Raw genomic sequence first — 24,858 nt, forward strand, 5'->3', positions numbered from 1 at the left:
ATAGAATCATAGAATCATAGAATCATAGAATCATAGAGTTGGAAGAGACCACAAGGGCCATCGAGTCCAACCCCCTGCCAAGCAGGAAACACCATCAGAGCACTCCTGACATATGGTTGTCAAGCCTCTGATTCGCATGCATGGCCCCAATCCTTCCTCCACACCCTCTGAGAACCTGTGAACATGAAAACGGCCAATAGCTCTCACTGGAAACTGGCATTAAGCACCAGGTAGAACACTGAGTTTCCTCTTCTTCTTCCTTTGCTCACAGATGTGAACGAATGCGAAACCGGGAACGCAGGCTGCGAATCCCAGTGCTGTAACACAATTGGGAGTTTCTACTGCAAGTGTCCTGAAGGAGCCAAGCTTAAAGATGATGGAAAGGCCTGTGAAGGTAATGACAGCCCATTCAACCAATCATTGTATCATTGGAGGCGGTTTGGGCTTCCCTAGATGCCAGTCCCTGTCTGCCTTCTTACTTGCAAACAGTTGAGAAATTGTACTGCCTGTCAGCTCCCTCCTCTTAAGTATTAGGTTGCACCGTTGTATACTCTACATCCAGATCTTCTATGAGACAACCCTTATGAAATGCTGCATTTTGATGCATTTTTCACCCAAATTGGCTTTGATTCAAATTGAGAAAAGAATGACTGAGCTGTGTTTTAAGCCAGTGATGTGTACTGAGACCTAGTGTTGTCCTTCTTGAGCTCAGCAGGGAGGAGAGAATGGGAACAAAACCAGAATGAGTTGGCTCTGCCTGTCATTGGCTCTGACTCTGTCAGTCACTGGCTTTGGCTCCACCTACTGCTAGCCTCCTTGCCTTCCATTCCACCAGTTCCAGTGGTCACTAGCTGTTGCTGGAGGGTTTTATCCCGGTGTGCCCCGTTCAAAGCTCAGTTTCATCTGGGAAGCAATTGAGCTTGGGCCTTCAAAAAGGTTTCCCCCCACCTCTGCTCTAACAATGTTTTGGAAAAGTGTGTTTATGTGTGTTTAATTGCTAAGCCGGATTTAAGTGGATTAGTCTGCGCTGTCTGTTTGAGAGAGGGGTGGTGGTTTCACTTTCCAAAGGCAGAGAGTTTGACTTGAAGGAAGTGAGTTTTATGGTTTTGAGTGCCCACGACCAACTTTTCATGCCAAACGCGGCGCCTGGCTTGGGTTGCAATGTTTTACCAAAGAGAAGCAGGCAGATACAAGGCTCCTGGTCTTTATGGTGTGTGATCTGCAGCTTTTAAAACAACAACATTGGTTGCCTTTTTAATTGCTGTTGGCCTTCTTTGTTACTATGCTAGTTTATGTGAATAGATGCAGTCTTCTAAACTATCATCTTACACAAAAACAGAACACATCTCACCATAGCGGGGCAGATGGCAACCAGGTGTGCTGTGGATCTGCTCATATCCCATCTGCACTGTATGTCTAAATCAGCATCAAACCACTTTAAACAGTCATGGTCTTCCTTAAAGAATCCCAGTAGCTGTAGTTAGTTGGTTAAGGGTGCTGAGAGCTGTCAGCCGACCCCCTCTCAGAGCTTCAATTCCCATCACTCATAACAAACTACATTTCCCAGGATTCCTTGGAGGATGTGGGTAGTGCTGTGGTCTAAACCACAGAGCCTAGGGCTTGCCGATCAGAAAGTCGGCAGTTCGAATCCCCGCGAAGGGTTGAGCTCCTGTTGTTCTGTCCCTGCTCCTGCCAACCAGTTCGAAAGCACATCAAAGTGCAAGTAGATAAATAGGTACCGCTCTGGCGGGAAGGTAAACGGCTTTTCTGTGTGCTGCTCTGGTTCGCCAGAAGCGGCTTAGTCATGCTGGCCACATGACCCAGAAGCTGTACGCCGGCTCCCTCGGCCAATAAAGTGAGATGAGTGCCGCAACCCCAGAGTCATCCGTGACTGGACCTAACAGTCAGGGGTCCCTTTACCTTTACCTTTATGGCTGTTTAAAGTGGTATGATACTGCTTTTAATGCATGGTGCAGATGGGGCCTCAGTCTGCTGTCCTGGTACTGAATTGTTGGTAGACAGTTTCAAGGCCCCTCCCACTCTCCCTTTCTATGGTTATTTAAGTCTGGTATAGACTTGGGCCAGACAACCTTCAAACTGAGCAGGATTGAGGAGCCTCAAACTTGGGGGCAGCAGTGAATGTGATCCCTCCAGTCCTCTCTATCTGACCTGCTGGCCATTCCCAAGGTGTTACGAGTGAGCCAGCAGTAAATCACAGGGAGTAGGTGAAGTTAACTCTTTATTAGAACAAACAGGGTCTGCACAGGAGTGCCAGGCCTAACGAGCACAGTAACTCATTTTCGGTAGGTCTCATCTCCCGTCTCCTCCTCTCTATCGGGATGCGGGGGGCGCTGTGGTCTAAACCACTGGCCTCTTGGGCTTGCTGATCAGAAGGTCGGCTGTTTGAATCCCCGCCATGGGGTGAGCTCCCGTTGCTCAGTCCCAGCTCTTGCCAACCTAGCAGTTTCAAAGCACGCCAGTGCAAGTGGATAAATAGGTACCTCTGTGGTGGAAAGGTAAATGGCGTTTCTGTGGACTCTGGTTTCCACCACGGTGTTCCATTGCACCAGAAGCAGTTTAGTCATGCTGGCCACATGACCCGGAAAGCTGTCTGTGGACAAACGCCGGCTTCCTTGGCCTGAAAGTGAGATGAGCACCGCAACCTTTGACTGGACTTAACCATTCAGGGGTCCTTTATCTTTTTTTACCTTTACCCTCTTCTATAGTTTCATGAAGTAATCTGAGACCACGCCTGCATATCTGCCTTTGCTCCTCACATTTCATGCCTCTCTGGGTTCTGGGAGACCCGGGGGGAGGGGAGCTTGTTGCAGCAGGAGGGGGGAAACACTGTGACTCCACCAGCCTGACTCCTCTCTGCCTCTTGGCCTCCATCCTCCCACTCATCCGCTTCAGGGTCTGCCTTTGATTCTGCACTGCTGTCTGCCACAGGCTTTCCCAGCTCACTAAGCCCTGTTGCCTCCTCAGCTTCCAACACCTCTTCTTCCCAGTATGCTCCCTCTGACCACTCATTGTCATCCCACCACCAGTCCCCAGGCTCTGAGCCTTCTTCTTCTGAGTTTCCTCAGCTGGTTCGTCCCACCATTCCTCTACATCCAAACAGTCCATGACATTAAGTCGCACCTGATACTGATCCTGCTTGAGTGTCTTTTGCCTGGCTGGAATGTGTCCTTGAATTCTGATAAAGCCTCTTTGCTTACCTGGATGGAGGACAGAGAAGGGGTGTGTGTGTAGAAACTAGCCATGAATTAACACTTGTAACTCCACCCACTTTTGCCTCTGGCCACGCCCACCACTGTCACATGACCCCTGGAAGGAAATGAGACTCCTGAGCTGGAAAAAAGATTCCCTATCCCTGAAATAGGATTCCTCCACAGAGAAAACTGTCGTCTGCAAACAAGAAAAAAAAAAGGGGGGGGGCACATTCAGTTCATATTCATAAAAACACACCCACACACCCCAGATGTGAAATTGTTTCAAGATGTTTTATGGAAAGCGATTCATAAAAATGGAATCAAATAAATAAATACATAAATAAATGAATGGTTCCATACAAGGAGTGTGAGTGCAAATAAACAGAAAGGTATATTAACAGGACACATAAAACATTTAAGTACATTTTTCATATATATATTTATAGTCTTTATTGAAAAAATAAAAAATACAAAATTATAAGTGTAGGGTAAGACACAAAAAAGAAGAAACAAGAAATAGTACCCATGTAGAAAACAAGGCAGAGCAATAACAACAGTAAAATTATATTGTGTACATTACAAAAAAATGGGGGGGGGGGATGTTATTGTAGTTAATCATACCTTAATCTAATATGGTCTTTATGAAAATGAATTCCAAATATCATTAAATTTATCCATGGCAACTCTATGTTTCTTCACAACTTGTTCATGTGTACATGTTTGTACATACAGTCGACCCTCTAGTTACGTACCGCTCTGGATACGTAACTTTCGGGTTAAGAACACGACAAACCCGGAAGTGTATATTTCTGGGTTTCGCCGCATGTGCAGAAGAGGCACCTCTGGCTACGGACTTTTCAGGTTGTGGACAGACCCCCGGAACAAATTTAATTTGTATCCTGAGGGTCCACTGTATCTTCAATGCAATCATTAAAGGGAACAACTTTTTTTTTTTTAAAAGCACCTGTGCAGGATTTAACAATTCTGCAAACGTCGCTTACAAAATAGAAACATTTGCAACTGACTCAGTTACATAAGGATTGTGTGTTCCTCAACCAGGAAGGCTGTATATACCATTTCTAAAGACTTTCTCTGTTCACCTTTGCCCCTTGTCCCACCAATTTCTAGCATGTGGCCCCCAGGAGGAAATATGGCCCTTGCACTGGAAAGATTCCCTATTCCTAAAATAGCAGATCCCTTCAAATATAGGACTGTCTTGTGTAAAATAGGTCACCTGCTCTTATTACCATTCAATTCATATTTCTTACTAGCCCACAGACCTTCAAATTAAAACACACACACACACACTCCCAGATATTTGATTTCATGGAAGGAGTGGGACCTCAAATACACAAAAAAGGTATATTAGCAGGAAAAGTAAAACCTTTAAATAGATTATTTGTTATTTTTAAAAAGACATTAAAAAACCTCAGTGCCCATTAACAAATCTGTAAAGTTGCTCACGACTCTTAATAGTTTGAAACAGAAACTTTTTTCAGCTGATTCAGTTACATAAAGAATGTGTGATCCATAACACATACCCTTTCTAAAGGCTTTCTTGGAAAGGGAAAAATCAAAGCAGAACTAAGTTTGGAAAATACAGGCGGAAACAACATGGAGAAGGTGGAGCCACAAGGTCAATAGGTTCAAGAATTGGCAGTGGGCCCTGACTAGGCATGGGGCTTGGAGGCTATCTAACAATGGCCCCGATATTGGCCCTGGCAGCAGGACACGCATTGCCCAATTGCTGGCTGGCGAAAGTCTCTCCACATGGATGGGGAATTTGTAGATCTCTAGATGTTGCTAGACTCCAAGTCCTTTGGGACTCTCCCTAGGTGATTCCCACTCTCCCCGGGACACACCCCTTGTTGCTTTTGCTTGGCTGGAGTGGGTCCTTGAAATATGAGAGTGCTTGGATGGAGGATAAAGAGGGATAATTGGGTTTCATTCCATGCCAGTCCTACTCAGGGTAGACCCATCAAAATGAATGGCCAGGACTCACTTAGGCTCATTAATTTCAGGGGGTCTGCTCTGCGTAAAATGTAATTGGCTATGACTCTGTGAATGTGTGTAGAAGCAACCCCACTGGACAAAATCAAAATCAGCACTCGTTGGTCCTCCCATTTTTTGCTTCTGGCCCACCACTGATGCATGCCCCCTGAAGGTTGTGTAGAAGAGCACATGGCCCTCAGACTCCAAAAGGTTCTATTCCATTGCATGAGCCAATTCTTCATGGAAGCCCATATTTCACAGGCCCATGTTTAAGTTGGTGTCTGAACCGAGGCCTGCGAAAACCGGTCTGGTCTGGGGAAACTTCAGCATCTGTCCAAATCACAACTCATCAACCACATCCTGAAAGAGAAACCATGCAAGTGAGTTGTGCCATGACATGGTGAGTCACAGTCTGGAGATGTGTCGGAGGGTTCAACCGTCTGGTTTTGGTGAACTTCACAGCCAATGTGCATTGACTTCACCATAGAAAAATCAATTGGCTCTGAAGCATATTAGACCAGCAAATTTCCTTGTGTCACCTCCCGTTAGGTGACAGAGAGAATCCCCAGAAGGAATGACATTTTCAGGGGTAGACAAACCAGTGTATTTGTGATCCATGTCTCGTTCATGTGCTTTCACCCTTGCATCTAATCTTTCGCGTTTCCACATTAACTTGCAGTTTTTCAACCCATAAGAAAATTCACATATAAGCACCCATTTCCAAACACGGATCAAACCTAGCTCAGTGGTAGAGCGTCTGCTTTGCTTGCAGAAGGTCTCAGGTTCAAATCCCGGCATCTCCAGGAAGGGACTGAGATAGAATGCTCCTCCCAGACCCTGAAAAGCTGCTAGTGGTCAGTTTGTAGACGATACTGAACTGAGTGAACCAACGTTCCATCAAATTCTTTCAAAATACAAAGAAAGCAAGCAAACTGATGGATATCTATGTTCTGATCTTCGTGTTACGTGCAGATCAGATCAGAGCAAACACTTCAAAGACTGAGTTCTTCATACTGCTCTAGACACCAGCGTTTGATCAGAGCTACGTCTGGATGGATTTGGTTACAGGGATAAAATGGTACCTTTGCTTTTAATGCACATTCATAAGCAATCTGGGAGCATGAAATACTCTTCGTGGGCTGGATGTTCAGGAATTTTAGCAATCATTTCTTCTTCTTCTTCTTCTTCTTCTTCTTCTTCTTCTTCTTCTTCTTCTTCTTCTTCTTCTTCTCCTTGCCATTAGAGTATATTTTATTGGGGGGTGGGGAGATTGAAATATTTCCAGGCTCCTTGCACTATCAATATGTGTGAAACGAACACTGTTGCCCGTATCTGAGTCAAGCTAAGCCATTTTTAATTTCCCCAGAATTCCCCGGACAGGGATTAGCCTGTTGAATGATTAAAGGTTTCTCAGCCATCAGGGGGAAATGAACCATCTCTTGCCGACGCTTTGGCGATCCAAGCCACGCATCGCTGTTTTGCAATAAAGATTGGCCAGCAGCCTTGGCTAGCATTATATCTGACCCGCGCGTTAGCCTCAGACTGACCTATACCTTTGATCCAAACTTGCGATCACCTCACTCCCCCCCCATCCTTCTCCTCAAACAGCTGGGCTTGGAAAGATTAGATGTTCCACGAGGGGATATAGCTCTTTTGATGCTTTCAGTTGTGACTCGGCTGGGGGAAGGGGGCAATAGAAGGTCTTTCATAGCTTGTGAAATCATTTCCATCTCATTAATTGCTTCTATACAGGGGAGAGAAGTGGAAGCTGGTCCATTAGAGCAAATGGGGCACTGGCCCACCAGCCTCAGCCTCCACATGCCTGCCTTCCTACTTACAAACAAACCATTGGCTCTAGCGCCTCCTACTGTCAACCTCCCTGACATCCAGTCCCAATGGACAGCAGCCACCACTTCCCACAAGACCACGAAGGCTGCCTAGACCATTTATAAAGACCCCATCTGCCCAGTTTTCCCTCTGCCCTCTGCAACTATTGTGATGTGGTTCCTCAGAAGGTTGACCTGAAGGGGAAAAGAGTCCCTTTATCACTGAAATTGAGGACTCCTTCAAATTTTATTTTTTTATTTAAATTGTATGCATCCCTCCCAGAGTGGGAGTCTCTACTTGCAGGCTTACAATCTAAAGCAAAAAAGGGCACACAAGGGGAAAGGGGCAGGGAGAAAAGAGAAGAGGTGGGAATCACACTTGGCTACCAAACAAAGGACTGACCTCTGTAAAATAGGACCCCTGCTTTTATTACTGTTCAGTTCAGTTCGTATTTCTTAATAGCACACAGACCTTCAAATTAACACAAAGACAAACACACACACACACACGCACACACAGAGAGAGAGAGAGAGAGAGAGAGAGAGAGAGAGAGAGAGGTTTGATTCTATACATGGAGTGGGACCTGAAATATACACAAGTAAGGGCATATTAACAGGGCAATTAAAACATTTAAATGGATTTTTATTTTATTTTAAAGAAAAAAACAACATTAAAAACAACTGGCACCCATTAGCAAATCTGTAAAAGTTGCTTACAACTCTTAATAGCTTTAAAAAGTAACTTTTGCAAGTGATTTGGTTACATAAAGCCTGTGTGATCCATAACCGGCATGGTTACTGATACCACTTGTAAAGGCTTTCCTGGAAAGGAAGCAAGCAAAGCAGAACTAAGTCTGGAAAGCATAGACTAGAACGACAAGGAGAAGGCAGAACCACAAGGTCAAGAACTGAGTGGGCATGAGCCTTAGAAGATGCCTAACAATGCCCATAGTGTCCAATCGCTGGTTTCATACCCCACAAGTGTCCCAGAAAAACCGGGACATCCCGTTTTTCCCTGCGAGAGCACAGCAGCCATTTTGGGCACTGTGATCTCACACAATTTTACACCAAGATTTCACCCTGAAAAAGCACTTTTTGGGGGGCTGCGAACTCACACAGCTCCCCAGAACATGTGTTTTTGGGTCTCATGCTCTTGTGCAAAAGCATAGCCCTGAAGAAAAAAAAAGATGCATGACTCAGTTTTAAGACTCAACGTGTTGGAGGGCATGTGGTTCTCTCCAGGGATGAGGATGCTGTGGATCTCTAGATGTTACTGGGCTCCAAGTTCCATCATTCTAGCCATGGACCATGCTGGCTGCAGCTGATGGAAGTTGGAGTCATTCCAAACCTTTCCCAGCCCTGTCTTGTCCCTGGGCCATTAGCAGATCCTTCCCATCTTCCTTCCTTTTACTTTCACATATAAGGGCAACATCTGAGTTAGCTAAAGTGGTGCTGCCCACAAGTAGTCGGACTATAACTCCCATCATCCTTGACCCATCAGGATGACTTGGGCAGATGAGAGCTGGGCTTCACATTTTTTGCTCTGCGCATTTCTGAATCTGGGTCCACCCACTGCTGGTATGTGGCCCCTGGAAAGTTTTGCAAAAAGGAATTCTTATTATTACTATTATTATTATTATTATTATTATTATTCATGTGCCCTTCAGCCTAAGGTCCCAGGGCAAGTTGCAGCACTAAAATGCAATAGTTAAAACTGTTTCAAGCAATCTACAATCACAAAATAAGGTGGGTCTGAAAACTATACATCTCAAGTGGCAAAAGAGGTGCCAGACACACCTCTGTGGAGAGGGTGATCCACAGGTTAGGGGCCACCACAGAGAAGGCCCTCTCCCAGGCCACTACTCACCCTGCAAGCCTCTGAGGGCAGAGGAACTACCAAGAGGGCCCCATCTACCAATCTCAGCATCTGAGATTGTCTGTAGGGAAGGATATTTGGGGCCCGAGTTATTAAGGGCTTTAAACATTATCATGACACTGTCCAACTTTTTCAGACCCCAAACTACGACGTGTGTCTTTCAGGATGCACTTTCAGGCAAGTCATGTGACCCGCGCCTCATTCTTGCTCTGAAAAAATGAACGGTTTTTATGAGGTGACATTGTGGCATCCAAAATGGCCACCATGATCTTGTATGATAAAACCAGGATGTCCCATTCCCCCCCCCCCGGGGTATGACATGAGCACCTTGAATTGGGCCTGGCAACCAGTGTCGCTGTTTCAGAACTGGGGCTATATGAAATTTGAAAGGGACCCTAGTCAGTAATCAAGATGCTGAATTTTGGGCCAATGTGGCTTTCAGGCTGAGAAAGGTCCTACTTTAAGATGCCTGTGCCAAAAACACTGCAATGGATCACCACAACTGTGACAATTCCCCTGCGATCCAACAGGATTATTTAGGAGCAAAGGAAGCTGTCTTGTTGTACTAGGTCAGACTGTTTAGCCAGCAGTGGTTTTTGAGGCTTTCTGACTGGGGTCATTGCTTGCTACCTGATTCTATTTAACTGGAGAGGCCAGGGATGAAACCTCAGACCTCCTGATGCAAAGCAGATGTTCTACCACTAGGGGTGCGGGAAGACATTTGATCCAGTTCGCATTTTAATGCAAACCTACCTGATTCTCACTTTCTGAAACAATACGCAGGCGGAGAAATATCAATCGTTTGAAAGTTGCACCTTTCTGGATTTTGCAACACAATTCTCCAGCCGAGTAATCTTTACAGACATGCATCTATTAGGAGAAACTGCTTAAAATGATGTTTCTAATTCCTCTTCTTCTTCTTCTTCTTCTTAACATGCCCTTCACCAGCAGATTCATGGGTGGGCTACAACAATTAATTTAAAACTCAGTATTAAAAACAGTTTAAACATATCACATTCATGGAAATCAGGTGGTATTGCCACTAAATTAGGTTGTTTGGTGAAAGTAACCCAAATAAATGCATTACGTTAGGAAACATTGCCTTGCGAAAATGTGTATGCAAAAATTGTATACCATTCATGTGTCTGTTAGGAGAAATTAGTGTTACTATGTTGATGAATTTTCATGAAGTGGAGAACCAGATTTCAAAAATGGGAAGCTGAGAAATAAACAAAACAGATAGATTCACTCATCCTTGAGTAATGGTCCCCACATTCTATACACCAGGATGCACACAGGGGGAAGCACATGTCTTTGGGAACATACATTCTCATTATTCTGCATTACGCTAAAGCAGGAATCACACTGGACCTTGAATCAAGACTGACTGGCCTTTTCCAGAAGGCGTGAAGTGAAGGTGTGTGACTTATGAAGCTTTAGGACTATGTGTGGGTGGTGGGGTCATGGGACAGATGGGGGTCTGTGCGTGGAGCTTTCAGACTGCGGATGGGATTCATGGCTTTGTTGGGAATATGTCGGCTGCATGTCTTGGGCTCAAAGATCACGACTTTGCTCACTCTCGGCACTTTGGCTTGATGGATGGTCTCTGTCAGGCATTCAGTGACACTGGATTGCAGGAGACCTCATGTTTGAAGTTCTTCTTAAACAAACAGCTGCATAGTGACAGCCGCAGGGTGCTAGGGAGCATCAGCCAACCCCACTGGGGTGTCCTGTTTGTTTTCCAAATGTTGTACGAAAGAATGCTTTGATCTCAAAAATCTATATGTCCTCTCTCTCTCTCTCTCTCTCTCTCTCTCTCTCTCTCTCTCTCCCCCCCCCCCCCAAATAGGTACCATTAATTTAGGCTCAGGGTTTATCCACACTTACATCTGAAAACATCTGAAGGCTGCTCTATAAAGGGAAGCTTTTTAAGGTTTAAGGCTTTATTATCTTTTATTTATGCTGGAAGGTGCTCAGAGTGGCTGGGGCAACCTAGTCAGATGGGCAGGGTACAAATAAATCATTGTCATCGTTGTTGTTGTTGTTTGCCTTTTGCCCCACTCTATCCAAGCAAAGGGCTGCACTTAAACCTCCTTGTCTGAGTGTTGTGTTTTTTTGCCCTAAACTTTCCCTGTAAAAACCTGCTCTCTAGTGCTCAATCGGAGCAAATGTCAATTCAGGTTTTCTACAGATTGCCGTTTGCTCCGATTGAGCTTTAATGAGCGGGTTTTCATGGGAAAATAATAATAATAATAATAATAATAATAATAATAATAATAGCTGCTCAGAGACGGATCTTTAAAGGTCAGACCCCGCCTGGAAAGAGCAGAGGAAAGGTAAGTGTGGATAAGTCTTCAGGAAGAATGTGAGAAAATTCCTGTTGGCTCAGGCCACTGACCCATCTAGTCCAGCATCCTGCCCTCACCTTAGCCATCCAGATGCCTCTGAGAAGCCCCAAAGCAGGACCTGATTGCAACTGACATTCAGAGGCTGATAGTGGAGGCCAAGTATAGCCTTCATGCCTTGTGCATTCTCCCACACTCTTCCCATGTTACTCAATAGGGAGAGCGTATGGGTGGTGACAAGGCCACATGTTAAGCTCTGCGCTCAGTATCAGTTGTAGCACCTTCAGCAGTGGAGAGCCTGCTCTGCGCATGGAGCCTCCCCAGCATGATGTATGAGCTTGGGTGAAAAGCATCACCCAAGGACAGGGCCGGCCCAATACATTTTGGCACCTGAGACAGACCCCCAAATGGCGCCTCCCCTCCCCACTAGGGGAGAAGGGATCAGGAAAGATGAGGAACAAGGGGGAGGGGGAGAGAAAGATTGACATCGGGATCTGCTGCCCTGGTGGACTCTGCCACCTGGGGCAGTCGCCGCACCTTGCCTCATGGGTGGGCCGGCCCTGCCCATTGGTCCATCTAGCTCTGTATTATCCATACGGACCAGCAGTGGCTATTCAGGTTTTCAGCCTGGGGGTTCTCCTAACTGGAGATGTGGAAGGTGGAGCCTGGGACCATCTGCATTTGAGGCAGATGCTCTGCCACTGAGTTATGGCCCTTCTCTTAATAATAAAGCAGAATTCCAGTCCTTGTGATTCTGAAGAAAAGCTTGGTTTCAATCGGAGGATGTTTTGTATCAAGTCAGACCCATGGGTCCACTGAGCTGTGGTCCATCTTCTGGATTTTGATAAGTGAAGCCAGGTGAGATTGACCAACCCCTAGATGGGTGAGGAAGTCTAATTTCAGTCTCTCTCTCTCTCTCTCTCTCTCTCTCTCTCTCTCTCTCGTATGTGCGTGTGTAGTTCTCCACATTTCTGTAGTAACATGCAATTTTTAAAATATCTAGTGAAAATTTGTCAGCATTTTAGCATGAATTTCTCCTATCGTATATCTTGAGTGCAGTGTTGACTAATGTACACATATCTGCAAGTGATTATCTCAATATAACCAATGCATGTTTGTTATCTTCAAGAATATATGCATTTTTATGGACACTTTCTCTTATATATGCATTTTCATACACATTCTCAGATTGGACAACTGCACCGGAAAATTCAGAGAAGTGCAAATTTCTTGAGGGAAGTTTCATTTTGTGTGATGCTTCAGAAAATGCATTTTAGGGAGTTCCTCATTAAAATATGAACAAAATTGAATCTCTCCCCCATCCCTAAATGCTGAAATCTCAGCTCTGAATGGTTTTCGAGCAGAGTTTAGAGGCATAAGATGTGGTGGTCAAAACTACCTCTCCATGGTGGCTGGGCAGATATTTCTGGAATAAGGCAAGATGAACACCCAGTGCTTTTTTTCTTTAAAAAAATGTTTAGGGATACTCTCATTTTGACTCAAGAAAATCACCATTTTATAGTTCAAATCAGAGGGAAAAAATACAGTAAATGGACAAAAGTACAAAGTTTCACAAAAATGTTTAGGGGTATGCGTACCCCTGTGTCCCCCCAGAAAAAAGCACTGCAGACATAACTAAACCAAACCCCCGGCCAAGTTCTCCCAACTTACAAGACTGTCTTTTTCATCCATTCTAGAGATTGCTCGATGGACCGCTCTGTTCAAATTACGGCCTAGAGACAGCAAAGAGCTTAGTGTCCATCTTTCCAATAGCATGTAGTTTTAAGACTGGAATGGACCCAAGAGCTTGTTTGTATTTGACTGTTAAAAAAAAAAAAAGACTCAAAGAAGAAATTAAATCTGATTCCCATTAAGGCTGCAAGAACGACAGCTTCGCCGATGTCCGTTTTAATGCTTTCCACCCTTTTGCTCTCTGATCGCTCATCCGAATCTGCTGCCAGGAATCTTTTCCACAGCTCCTGCCCGCTGCTGCTGGGTGTCTGCTTCCAGGGAGTGTAGACAGATCCCGGGTGAGAGCCAGGCAGTCTTGGCTGGGCGGCAGTGATCTTTAGTCACAAGCTCAGAAAGGCTTCCAGTTTTCTGTTTTTAAATCATTGGGGAATTTCTCAGAAGTCTTTGTTCCCCGTTCTCCCGTGAACTGGGACTTGGCCGGCTTCCCCACTGAAGGTCATTCTTGCCAACTCGAGAGTGTTTGAATGGATGAAGGGAGGCCAGGCTGCAACCCTAGGTAAGGGCAAGGGGCCATCGCTTAGTGGTAGAGCTCATGCTTTTCAGGCACAAGGCTCCGAGCTCACCGCCCGGCCTCTCTGATTAAAGTGGGGGTGGGGATCCACATGTGGCCCTCTGCGTCCCCCTATCAGGCTCTCAGGACTCTTCTCCCTCCACACCCCGCCTCTCCAGGCCACACCCCTCACCAGGCCTGCTTTGCATCCTCCATTCTGCCCAGCTGGAATCATAGAATTGTAGACTTGGAAGGTGCCCCAAGGGCCATTAGTCTAAGGCAGTGACCACAGCTGAAGCATCCCTGACCAATGGTCTCACAATCTACGCCACTCTGGGTGGCTCCCAGCAGAATAGTAAAAGCACGATAAAACATCAAACTTCCCTAAACTGGGCTGCCTTCAGATGTCTTCTAAAAGCCAGATGGTTGTTTATTTCCTTGACATCTGAAGGGAGGGTGTTCCACAGGGAGGGCGCCACTACCAAGAAGACCCTGTGCCTAGTCAATGGCTCAGGCCCCAAATATCTGAGAGTCCACCTCCGACCGTCCTCCCTAGCTTCCCTCCTCCACTTCCTGGTTCACCCCAAACATAGTTTGCTGTGATGTCCAAAGTGGAAACTATGGTTTGTTCTCTGCTTGCAAACCTGCAATATGAAGCCAGCGTTCGAGCTGGGGTTAAATAACCATCATTTGCCAATTGGGATCGGAGGGGGAAATGTGCGAACACAGCGGAAGAAGGAATTGTGTAGGCTTGCAAGGGGTGGGCTGGGGGAGCCTCACTGCTTGACTTGTCATTATGTATGATCTAAGCCAAAACTTTCAAAATGCAATTTGTGTATATAAATACACATTTATTCATTACCCTTTACAACAGCAGCGATAAGTGATGAAACATCAGCTTGGCAATACTAAATTAATTAACATCTGCAGCAGGAAAGGGAGGCGCTGTCTCCTGTTTAGATCCAAACTGAATCTGCTTTCAGTTGTCAACTTCTGATTCCTGGAATTATTTATACACACACACACATATATGAAAACATCTCAAAGCAATTAGCAAAAACACATCAGCAATAAACGCAATTCAAATTCAATACAGATACTGCTCGGGATAAAAATCTCTACTGGAGAACCTTGTTGAAAAAGGAACCGTAGAATTGTAGGAAATGTAGAGTTGGGTAAAGGTAAAGGGACCCCTGACCGTTAGGTCCAGTCGTGGGCGACTCTGGGGTTGCGGCACTCATCTCGCTTTATTGGCCAAGGGAGCCAGCGTACAGCTTCCAGGTCATGTGGCCAGCATGACTAAGCCACTTCTGGTCAACCAGAGCAGTGCACGGAAACACCATTTACCTTCCCGCCGGAGCGGTATCTATTTATCTATTTGCACTTTGACGTGCTTTTGAACTACTAGGTTGGCAGGAGCAGGGACCCAGCAACAGGAGCTCACCCCATTGCGGGGATTCAAACCACCAACCTTCTGATCAGCAAGCCCTAGGCTCTGTGGTTTAGACCACAGCACCACCCGTGTCCCTTGTAGAGTTTGGAGGGACCCCCCCCAAAGGCCATCTAGTCAGAGCAGGAATCAAAAGCTAAAGGCTCCCTGGCCAATGGCCATCCAGCCTGCTTAAAAACCTCCAGTGAAGGAAAGTCCACCATCTTTAATGGTGCCTAAAATACAACAGAGATGCTGCCTGTCTGGTATATAATGGGAGGCACAGTTCCTGCAATGCATGGAATGGACCTCCAGGTAACATGATATTTTCAGGAAGAGCTTAGTAGTAGGTTGGGTGTATAAGGGGTATTCAGGACCCAAGATGTATAGAGCTTTGTATCCCTGTACCAGCACATTGAACTTAGTCTGGTTCTGATATTTAAATTCATTAACATAAAGCTGACCTACATATATAGATATAAATGCAATGTGCACATTTTAAATTCAGAAAGTATAGCTTGATAGCCCAACCAGCTGCAGTCCTAACCCTACTTACCCAGGAATTAGACATGGTTGGCATTGTGCTGTAGTTCCAATAATATACTACATAGGATGTTCGAAACTCTGTCTCTCTTTTCAGATTTTAAGCCAGTAGTTCTCAAACTTTCTTCCCTGGGCCACACTTTCAGAAAAAAATTTGCACAGGCCACACCACATTTGCTATTGATAATAAATAAATTGGAAAACAAAAAGAAGCAATTCCTAGCAGTGCTTGATTTAAAACATAGAACACAACCACTTTGTAATATGATCACGGGGCATCCAGAAAGTATAAAAGAATGCAGCTACATAGAACAGGAATCATTTCTCAAAATATAATTACAAACAAGCATCTTACACACGTACCTTAAGTATGCACACCAATTCAATGAGAGGTGTGAGCTTGCTTTTGCCAGGTAATCTCACTTAGGTAAAGGTAAAAGGACCCCTGACCATTAGGTCCAGTCGTGACCGACTCTGGGGTTGCGGTGCTCATCTCGCTTTATTGCCCGAGGGAGCTGGCATACAGCTTCCGGGTCATGTGGCCAGCATGACTAAGCCACTTCTGGCGAACCAGAGCAGCACACGGAAATGCCGTTTACCTTCCCGCCAGAGCTGTACCTATTTATCTACTTGCACTTTGACGTGCTTTCGAACTACTAGATTGGCAGGAGCAGGGACTGAGCAATGGGAGCTCACCCCGTCGTGGGGATTCGAACCGCCGACCTTCTGATCGGCAAGTCCTAGGCTCTGTGGTTTAACCCACAGCGCAACCCGCGTCCCTAATCTCACTTATATTAGGCCTAATTTGAGACAAACGCTCATCTGCTCATCAACACAAAGTAGCCTTTCTCTTTTCTCATCTTCCATATTCTGTCAGAGTTGAAAATCTCTCTTCACAACAATGTGTCCCTGTTCAAACAGTGATTCTGGATCACAGCTAGGATTGTCCTCAGTGGAGGTGCCAGCTTGCGAGAGCAATGGCGGTGGGCAACATCCTGATGGCCCATGCATGACGTCAGGACGTTGGGAGGAGCCATGGACAGAGCCAAACGCAGCGGCTGCATGACTCAATAGCCAGTGGCTGCTCCTTCAGCTCCTCCTGGTGGCACCACCGGCTGCTTCGACCCTCTGTGGTGCAGAGCAGTCCCCGTAATGCTCTTGCTCTCATTTTGAAAAGATACCTAGGCATATTCTGCAATTATTGTTATTATTATTATACTATATTATGCTATACTATACTGAAATGTTTAAGTGATTCCTAGATTATCTATGAATCTTCCTGCCACACCCTTTGAGAACCACTTGCCCATAAAAATGAGGCCATTGTCCTCCTGACCCCAAACTGAAACCTCAGGTTTTAACTGCATTTCATGAAAGAGGGAGAGAAAATGTTTCATGCTTGGGAAGACACATGGATTCTGTTTATTCAATTATCAGCTAATATCTTCCTCTTGAATGTTTTGAAGGGAAGGTGGTGGGGAGGATTGGAGATCTTTCTGGAAGCCATTGTGTAGCACATAGCTTGCCAGTGGCATGCATGAAATTTCCTGTCCTCTTTGTTTATCCGAAACCTCCAAAGCCTTTAGCATGGCACTGTTAGAGGAGAGCCAATTTGCTAATCTCTAGAATCAAGCTCTTACTGCCAAACAGACTGGAACAGCTTCTTCCTCTTAGCATAGACACTAAACACACCTCAAGGCCACCAATTTCCTCAGTTAGATGATGCGTGGTTTTCTTTTCAAGAAATGGCGAGCAATTCCATTTTTGATTTTCCTAATAGGTAGGCTTCCCCCCTTCCCCTTTTCCTTTGAGAATTATCTGAAAGAAGGGCTGGGTCACCAAATCCAGCTCCTTACATCCTGAGATTTTGCTGGCATTGAGTAAAAATTGTGTCGGGCTTGGTCAGGAGAGGCAGTTGCTGCGAGATTTGGCCTAAAGCAAAATTTCAAAGTGAATGTTGATGTTCCTGTGTGGCTGAAACCTCAGAGGGATTTCAGAGGAAGCCAAAAATAAGATTTTTTTTGGGGGGGGGGGAGTTATGAAAAGGTTCACTATTAAGAGGTGAGAGAACTGCCACGTGCTTGAGCAATAACCTAATTAATTTTGGGAAGGAGTGTAGCACTGTGGTAAGGCATGCGGATATTACCAGTCAATCCCTGACATCTCAAGGTGGAGCTGAGAAACAGCCCCATCTGAAACCCTGGGTAGCAGCTGCCAGTCAGTGTAGGCCAGGGGTTGCTGATCTTTTTGGAGCAGCAGGCACGTTTTGAATTTTGTGAAAGCGCTCAGGGACATGGTATCACAAAATGGCAGCAGTGGAGGCCGAGCCCGACACAAAAATTAGAGAGAACATTCATTGCTGCATCAGCTGCATCCTGGGCAACATCAGGCTTCCCAGGGCTTTGCCCTGATTTGTCCTGCTGGTCCTGATTGGGGAGATCGCACAATATATTGATTTCTCATGTGCAATGATTCTGTTACTGTTTAATACCAACAGGGAAACTTCTCCAGTACCAGGAAAAATATGTAAGGTGCCCATAGTATGCTCCCTCTTGCAAACTGCCTACGTTCACCTCTCTCTGTTGTTGTTGTTTAGTCGTTTAGTCGTGTCCGACCCTTCGTGACCCCATGGACCAGAGCACGCCAGGCACTCCTGTCTTCCATTGCCTCCCGCAGTTTGGTCAAACTCATGCTGGTAGCTTCGAGAACACTGTCCAACCATCTCATCCTCTGTCCCCTTCTCCTTGTGCCCTCCATCTTTCCCAACATCAGGGTCTTTTCCAGGGAGTCTTCTCTTCTCATGAGGTGGCCAAAGTCTTGGAGCCTCAGCTTCAGGATCTGTCCTTCCAGTGAGCACTCAGGGCTGATTTCCTTCAGAATGGATAGGTTTGTTCTTCTTGCAGTCCATGGGACTCTCAAGAGTCTCCTCCAGCACCAGAATTCAAAAGCATCAATTCTTTGGCGATCAGCCTTCTTTATGGTCCAGCTCTCACTTCCATACATCACTACTGGGAAAACCGTAGCTTTTACTATATGGACCTTTGTTGGCAAGGTGATGTCTCTACTTTTTAAGATGCTGTCTCTCACTTGCACACAAATATACAAACACACTGCATGCACCCACCCATCTCTCTCTCTCTGCCCAAGTGCATCTCAGACCACACATATGGCCACATATGCATAATTTCTGTCTCTCACACACACCTCCCCCACAGACCACACATCTGCCCCCCACATCCACACCACATGTGCATCTCTCCTCGAGTGCGTTCCTTCCTCTCTAGCATGCCTGGGCATCCATAGGAATTTTTCCAGGGAGGGAGGCAGTTTCCCCAGGGGAACGAAGGAAGACACTGAAAGGGTGGAGCAGGCTCATTTTGCACAAAAAAGAAAAATGAAGGCTGGGGGTGGGGGTGGAGGGGAGGAAATGTGTCTGTATGTTTTGCCTAGTATTTCAGGTTCTAAAAATGCTTGAAACTTTTTGTTTTTGAAAACAGGAAAGCTGGGCATCTGGGAATTATGGTTCATCTTGGTTGGGGAACCAAACAAGGCCTATGGGAAGCCAGTTTGGCAACCCTTGGCCTAGATTTTCTTGGGAAGGGGGAGGAAGTAATTGCAGTGGTACCTTGGGTTCAGAACTTAATTCGTTCTGGAGGTCCGTTCTTAACCTGAAACTTCTTAACCTGAAGCACCACTTTAGCTAATGGGACCTCCTCCTGCTGCTGCCGCGCAGAAAAATTTCTGTTCTCATCCTGAAGCAAAGTTCTTAACCCGAGGTACTATTCCTGGGTTAGCGGAGTCTGTAACCTGAAGTGTCTGTAACCCAAGGTATCACATTATTCATTAAGTAGCAATGTACTGGTGATTGACTGCAATCTCAGCATATAAGGACAGAAGATCTGCTTAGGTTTCAGAGGTTTTGCTTCTTTCCTTTACCTCCTATCCATTAAGCACAGCCAGACTCTTCTTCATACCTGATCAGATGGCACTTCCCACCTGTCCTAGGTGCCACCCCATTCAACCAGGCTCTTGCCACCATCTTTTCTTTGCTAGGCTCTGCCCTCCGAATCTCAGAATCTGAGCTTCACGGAACCTGCTGTGTGGACAAGCCACCAATGGAGAGCGGCTTGAGGGTGCACAGGAAAAAGGCACCAGCGATACACAGAGTGACTGTGTGCACCAGCTTCTAAGAGCAATTTTGCATGCATCTTTATGTTTAGGTGTATGCTCAAGGTTTTTACACGCTCTCTCAGAAACACAACTTGTGGATGCAGCAAGTCCTACGTGTTTGCAAATACATGAATCCAAGAAAGCATAGTTGCCAGAAATCAGAAGAAAAAAATTACCAGTCTGGTCTGATCCTGCTGTGCCTCTTGAACAAAGTTATTCTGTATTTGAGCAAAGCATTTCAGGGTGCAGAATGAAGCATAATTGTTTGCTAACTGCTACATCTAGAGCCACTGCTAAAGGTATTGCTGGAGGTTCCATTTCAAAAATGGGCAGTCCTATCAGGGAGCCATAATTCTGTACACTGCCCTCCTGTGTATTCACTTGTGGGCCATCTGATGTGCAGAACCTGTCCTTGGGAAGAAGCTAGAACAGCCCCTGCATATGTCCCTGGAGTCTTCCTTGCCAGCCAAAGCCTGCAGATAGGAAGAAGAATATAAAAGCAAAAGGGTGTGATCTTCTGCAAGTTGGATCACTTCTCTGTGGTTGGCTTCAACTATTCAGGGACATGTGTCTCAATCACTTGTTGATAGATTTATCGAGGAAAATTAGGTCTGCTAACAAATTGGATGGGCTTAAAGAATGAGGAACACCGTCCCACCCAAGCAATCAGAGGAATGGGGATGGGAGACATACCTAACAACCAGAAGAATCAGTCATCCTCTCTGAATAGCACACCTTTGCTATACTGGCTCTGATCAAGAAATGGTTGCAGCCCGATTGCTCCAAAGGTTCACAGTACCGTTAAAAGTGAAGAGTTGTGTCATTAATCCGGGAAACTGCTTTATATTGAGTCAGACTCTAAGTCCATCTAGCTCAATGGCATCTGTACTAACTTCCAGGGTTTCAGACTGAGAGTATTCCCAGCTCTGCTCGGGGATTCCAGGGATTGGACTTGAAGCATTCTACGTGCAAAGCAGATACTCTATCATTGAGCCACTTTGCCTCTTTGCGTTCTGCAACCCCTATCTCACTACTCTGGGAGAGGGAAACCACTCATTGCTCAGATCTCGAAGAACTGCCTTGTCAGAGTTTTCCTGATGTTTTAAGAGCATTACCCAGCAAGACAGAAACTTGAAAAGCACACCTACACACACAGAATCCCTGACTCCAGTTTCTTTCATTCTTCCTTCTACAAGGCTTTCTCAAATACAACAATGAAAGGTGCTTTCTTGCTTGTCAGCTGTTCCTTCCCAGCAGCCTCAAAAAAGGGGACACCCATGTGGCGATATTGTTGCTGTAGGCCTCTGAACTTCCTATAGGAAAGTTACTTCCGGCTGAGATGTAATGCGGCAGTTCTGACTAGGGATGAATGAATCTTACCATTTTCAGTTTCACTTTTCCTCATTCTTAAATTCAGTTATCTACATTTCCACAGCGAAGATTCCAATGAGAATGCGCCATCCTTTTTTTTAAAAAAAAAAATTATTCAAAATTAAAACAAGACATATTATCCAAAAACATATCATCCTTGTTTTTCCCCCATTTTTCCTCCCTCCCCCTCCCCCCTCCCACACAAAACCCACCTGCCCCCACCCCCGACTTCCCTCAGTTCCAGTCTTTGATTTCTCTAAAAATGCTGTTTTCTGCATGTTACAAAGTTGTATAGATCCTCAAACTATTTAGCTGATTATTATCAATAAAAAGTTTGTGAATGTTTATTCAAAACCTGCCAAGGAGTCCAGTTCACTTTGTTGGGTCTTCAGATACTTTGTAAAGGGGTCCCATTCATCCTTAAAGTCACAGTTATTCTTGTCCCATAGCTTATATGTCAGTTTTGCCAGTTCTGCATAGTCTGTCAATTTTTCTTGCCACGATTCTTTAGTGGGGGTTTCTTCAGTCTTCCATCCTTGTGCTACCAGAACTCTTGCGGCCATTGTTGCATACATGAAGATGTTTTCCAGCTTTTTTGGCAGGTCTTTCCCTACAATCCCCAACAAAAATGCCTCAGGATTTTTCATCATCTTAGTGCAATTTTCTCTTAAAATATATATTTTCGTTTGCAGTTTTGATGGATGTACATTTTTGCAAGCATGTTTCTCTAATAGCTGCATTCCCCCCCCCCCCATGCAAGCTTTCCTCCAGTATATGCATTTTTGTACATTTGTTTAGTTGGAAAGCTCCAATGCAAAATTCAGAATGAGACTTGCTCCAAGCAAATATGCATTGGGTTGCAGTGTGGAGCCTTTGTCGTTTTTAAAATTAATAATACAGAACCACAGGCCCATGGGTCTCACTGAAATGCACAATGGAAGCGCTCTTTTTTTGTTGTTGTTCTACATTTACATAGTACGTATAATATTGTGTTTTACAATACTTACAGCAGTGAATCATCAACAGGGCACTGCCTGCAGGTTTACAATCTGATTTTTAATCCAAACTATCCACATCTACTTTGAGACGGAATTGCAAAATGAAATTCCTTCGAGGAGTTTGTGATGTGTCTTATATAAACATGCTGAAGTAATGTCACTCAGGGGCAGAAGGGAAAGGGAAGAATCCAAGGCTGGTAGCTATCTGTGCCTTACTCGGAGTAGGCCCACTGAAATCAATGGGCCTAAGCACAATGGGCATTTCTTGAGGAGGACTGAAGCTGGATACAACCCCAAGGGATCAAAACAACAAAACTGAATAGATTTGTGCAAGCAGGCTGGGCAGCTTTCCCAAACCACCCACCTGAAACCCAGTGATCCTGGAAACAGTTTTACTTTACAACAAGTGAAATTTCTAGCTCTGTTTTCATAGCATGCTATGTGAGTCACGCTTCTAGCTAGTTAAAGTGGGTTTGTAATTTGTACCTTTTTAGAAATGATTTTTTAAAAAAAGAGTGAAAGAAGGGGAAATGGAAGAGGAAAACTCAAGGAGACAGGAGGGGGAATTCCAGCTCAGGGGGTCAGATGTGGCCCTCCAGGCTGATCTGTCTGGCCCTTGGAACTATCCCCAGGCCACCACCCGCTGCCTTGAGCCACACCCTTCACTGACCACTTTGCACCTACAGTGCTTTTAATTCAATGTGCCATTGAATTCCGACAGTGCCTCTTGTTTGCCTGGACAGATGGTGGAGGGAGTTGGCAAATGTGTGCAAAAACGAGCCCTCTGTACAGAGGTGAAATTTGCACCCATTGCTCCACTCACTCTATATCTCTATATATTTAGGGCCCACCTTGCTGAGATAGCTCAGTTGATAGAGCATGAGACTCTTAATCTCAGGGATGTGGGTTTGAGCCCCACGTTGGGCAGAGGATAACTGCATTGCAGAGAGTTGAGCTAGATGATTCTTGGAGTCCCTTCCAACTCTGCAGCTCTATGATTCCCCTTGTATCTTCTTTGGGGAAGGCTGTTAAACTGCCCCCCAATGGGTCTATATTTAGGGTGTACACACACGTATATCCACACACACAGCTCAGAGCATGGTGCTGAAAACACCAAGGTCACAGGTTTGAATCCTGTATGGGACAGCTGCATATTCCTGCATTGCAGAGGGTTGGACTAGATGATTGTGATGGCCTGGGATTCAGACTCGGATGCTGAACCTGAGGGATCCCAGCCTGCACAGGATTCCCCGCCTCCAGAACCAGCTGAGCCGGGGCTGGGGCTTGAGCCTGAAGGGTCCTCACCTGTGCTGGATCCTCAGGTGCAGGCACCAGCTGAGTCTGCTCTGGCTCCTGAGGTAATGGAGGACCCATTGCCTGCAGGTGCTCCACTCTCAGTCCTGTCAGAGGAAGCTGAGGTTGCCTCTGGGTCCAGTAACCCTCCAGCCTCTCCTGAGCTGCAGAGGTTCAGGGCAGAGAGGCGGAGGGAGCTAAGTTCCCTAGTCCTGAATGGGGTAACTGTGCCCCTGAAGGACCAGGTGCGCAGCCTGGGAGTCATTTTGGACTCACAGCTGTCCATGGAGGTGCAGGTTAATTCTGTGTCCAGGGCAGCTGTCTACCAGCTCCACCTGGTACCCAGGCTGAGACCCTACCTGCCCGCAGACTGTCTCGCCAGAGTGGTGCATGCTCTAGTTATCTCTCACTTGGATTACTGCAATGCGCTCTCTGCAGGGCTACCTTTGAAGGTGACCCGGAAACTGCAATTAATCCAGAATGCGGCAGCTAGACTGGTGACTGGGACTGGCCGCCGGGACCACATAACACTGGTCCTGCCACCCTGCCTGAGCTCCTGACCTGCCCTGGCTCCCTGCTTGCAAGCCTGTTCCTGACTTCACCCGACTTCCGCTACTACGGACTGCCTCCATGTTGCACCTTTGACCACGGACCAGATTTGGACCTCGCCTCTTGGGTAACCCATGGGACCAGCACAATAATCCTCATGGTCCTTTCTAACTCATATAGTCTATGATTCTATGTTATATATGGGGGGGGGGTGCTAGGAAATCTGCCCAAGTTCCTGCTGTCTGATCAAACGTAGAAACTTGTCTATGGGAAAAGTTCCCAATGCCCCCACTGAACTCGAGAGTTCGGTTCCTACCTCTTGAGCTAGAGAGCTAATTTTCAGCTCCGAACAAATCTTGTCAAACTTTTCTCTCTTAATTTATAAAGATTTTTTTTGGCGATTATCGTTCACACACCGGGGGACCTTGAAAGAACATATTAACACATCAGGACAGGTTTGTGGGCAGGGATAACCCCGGTGAAATTCCTTTAGCCTTACAAGCTCGGTCCACATGGATGTCAACAGGCTCCGAAAGAGGTGATGAATAGCCTGGCAACCAAATCGAGGCGAAGATATAATGGTTCCTTGGGAATCATACAAAGAGGTTGCCAAATCTAAACCAACTCCTTCCAGAGCTTTGTCAGCTAAATGAAATCAGGTGACAAGCAAGCATACAGTTGGGCCAATGTCAATAACCTTGCGCCGATAATGTTCCACTTAATTCCAGAAAGTGCTCCATTCTACTGTGAGCCTCCTTTCCAGAAAACGAAATTTCATCCAGTTGGTTAGATCTTCAGATGTTCTTTGAAGCTATAGGGAGAACCTTCCAGCATCAGCCTGACAACTGAAGGGTGATCAAGGGCTTGGAGCAGCTCTCATTGAGAGAAGTGGTGCTTTTTTGTTTTGTTTTTCTTAAAGGCAAGCAAGGTAGAATCTTGATAGAGGTGGGAAGGTTATGGATGTTGTGGAGAACATGGGCAGGGGGAAGTTTTTCCCCTTCCTTCTCTTCTA

At 45.7% G+C, this 24,858-nt stretch overlaps 1 protein-coding gene across 4 annotated transcripts in view; it reads left to right on the plus strand.

Annotated features, from left to right (window-relative positions):
• MEGF6 (multiple EGF like domains 6) overlaps positions 1-24,858 on the plus strand; it is a 221,695-nt gene that overhangs the window by 84,880 nt on the left and 111,957 nt on the right. For 3 of the 4 annotated variants that reach the window (XM_081015974.1, XM_081015973.1, XM_081015975.1), the window contains one exon: positions 272-394. The exons of the other annotated variant lie outside the window; for it this stretch is intronic. In XM_081015974.1, coding sequence (XP_080872100.1) covers positions 272-394 — 123 coding nt within the window. The remainder of the gene's footprint in view (positions 1-271; positions 395-24,858) is intronic. 4 annotated transcript variants of the gene reach the window in all.

This window comes from Podarcis pityusensis (genome assembly GCF_964106645.2).
Source record: "Podarcis pityusensis genome assembly, chromosome: 8".
Lineage (NCBI taxonomy): Eukaryota > Metazoa > Chordata > Lepidosauria > Squamata > Lacertidae > Podarcis > Podarcis pityusensis.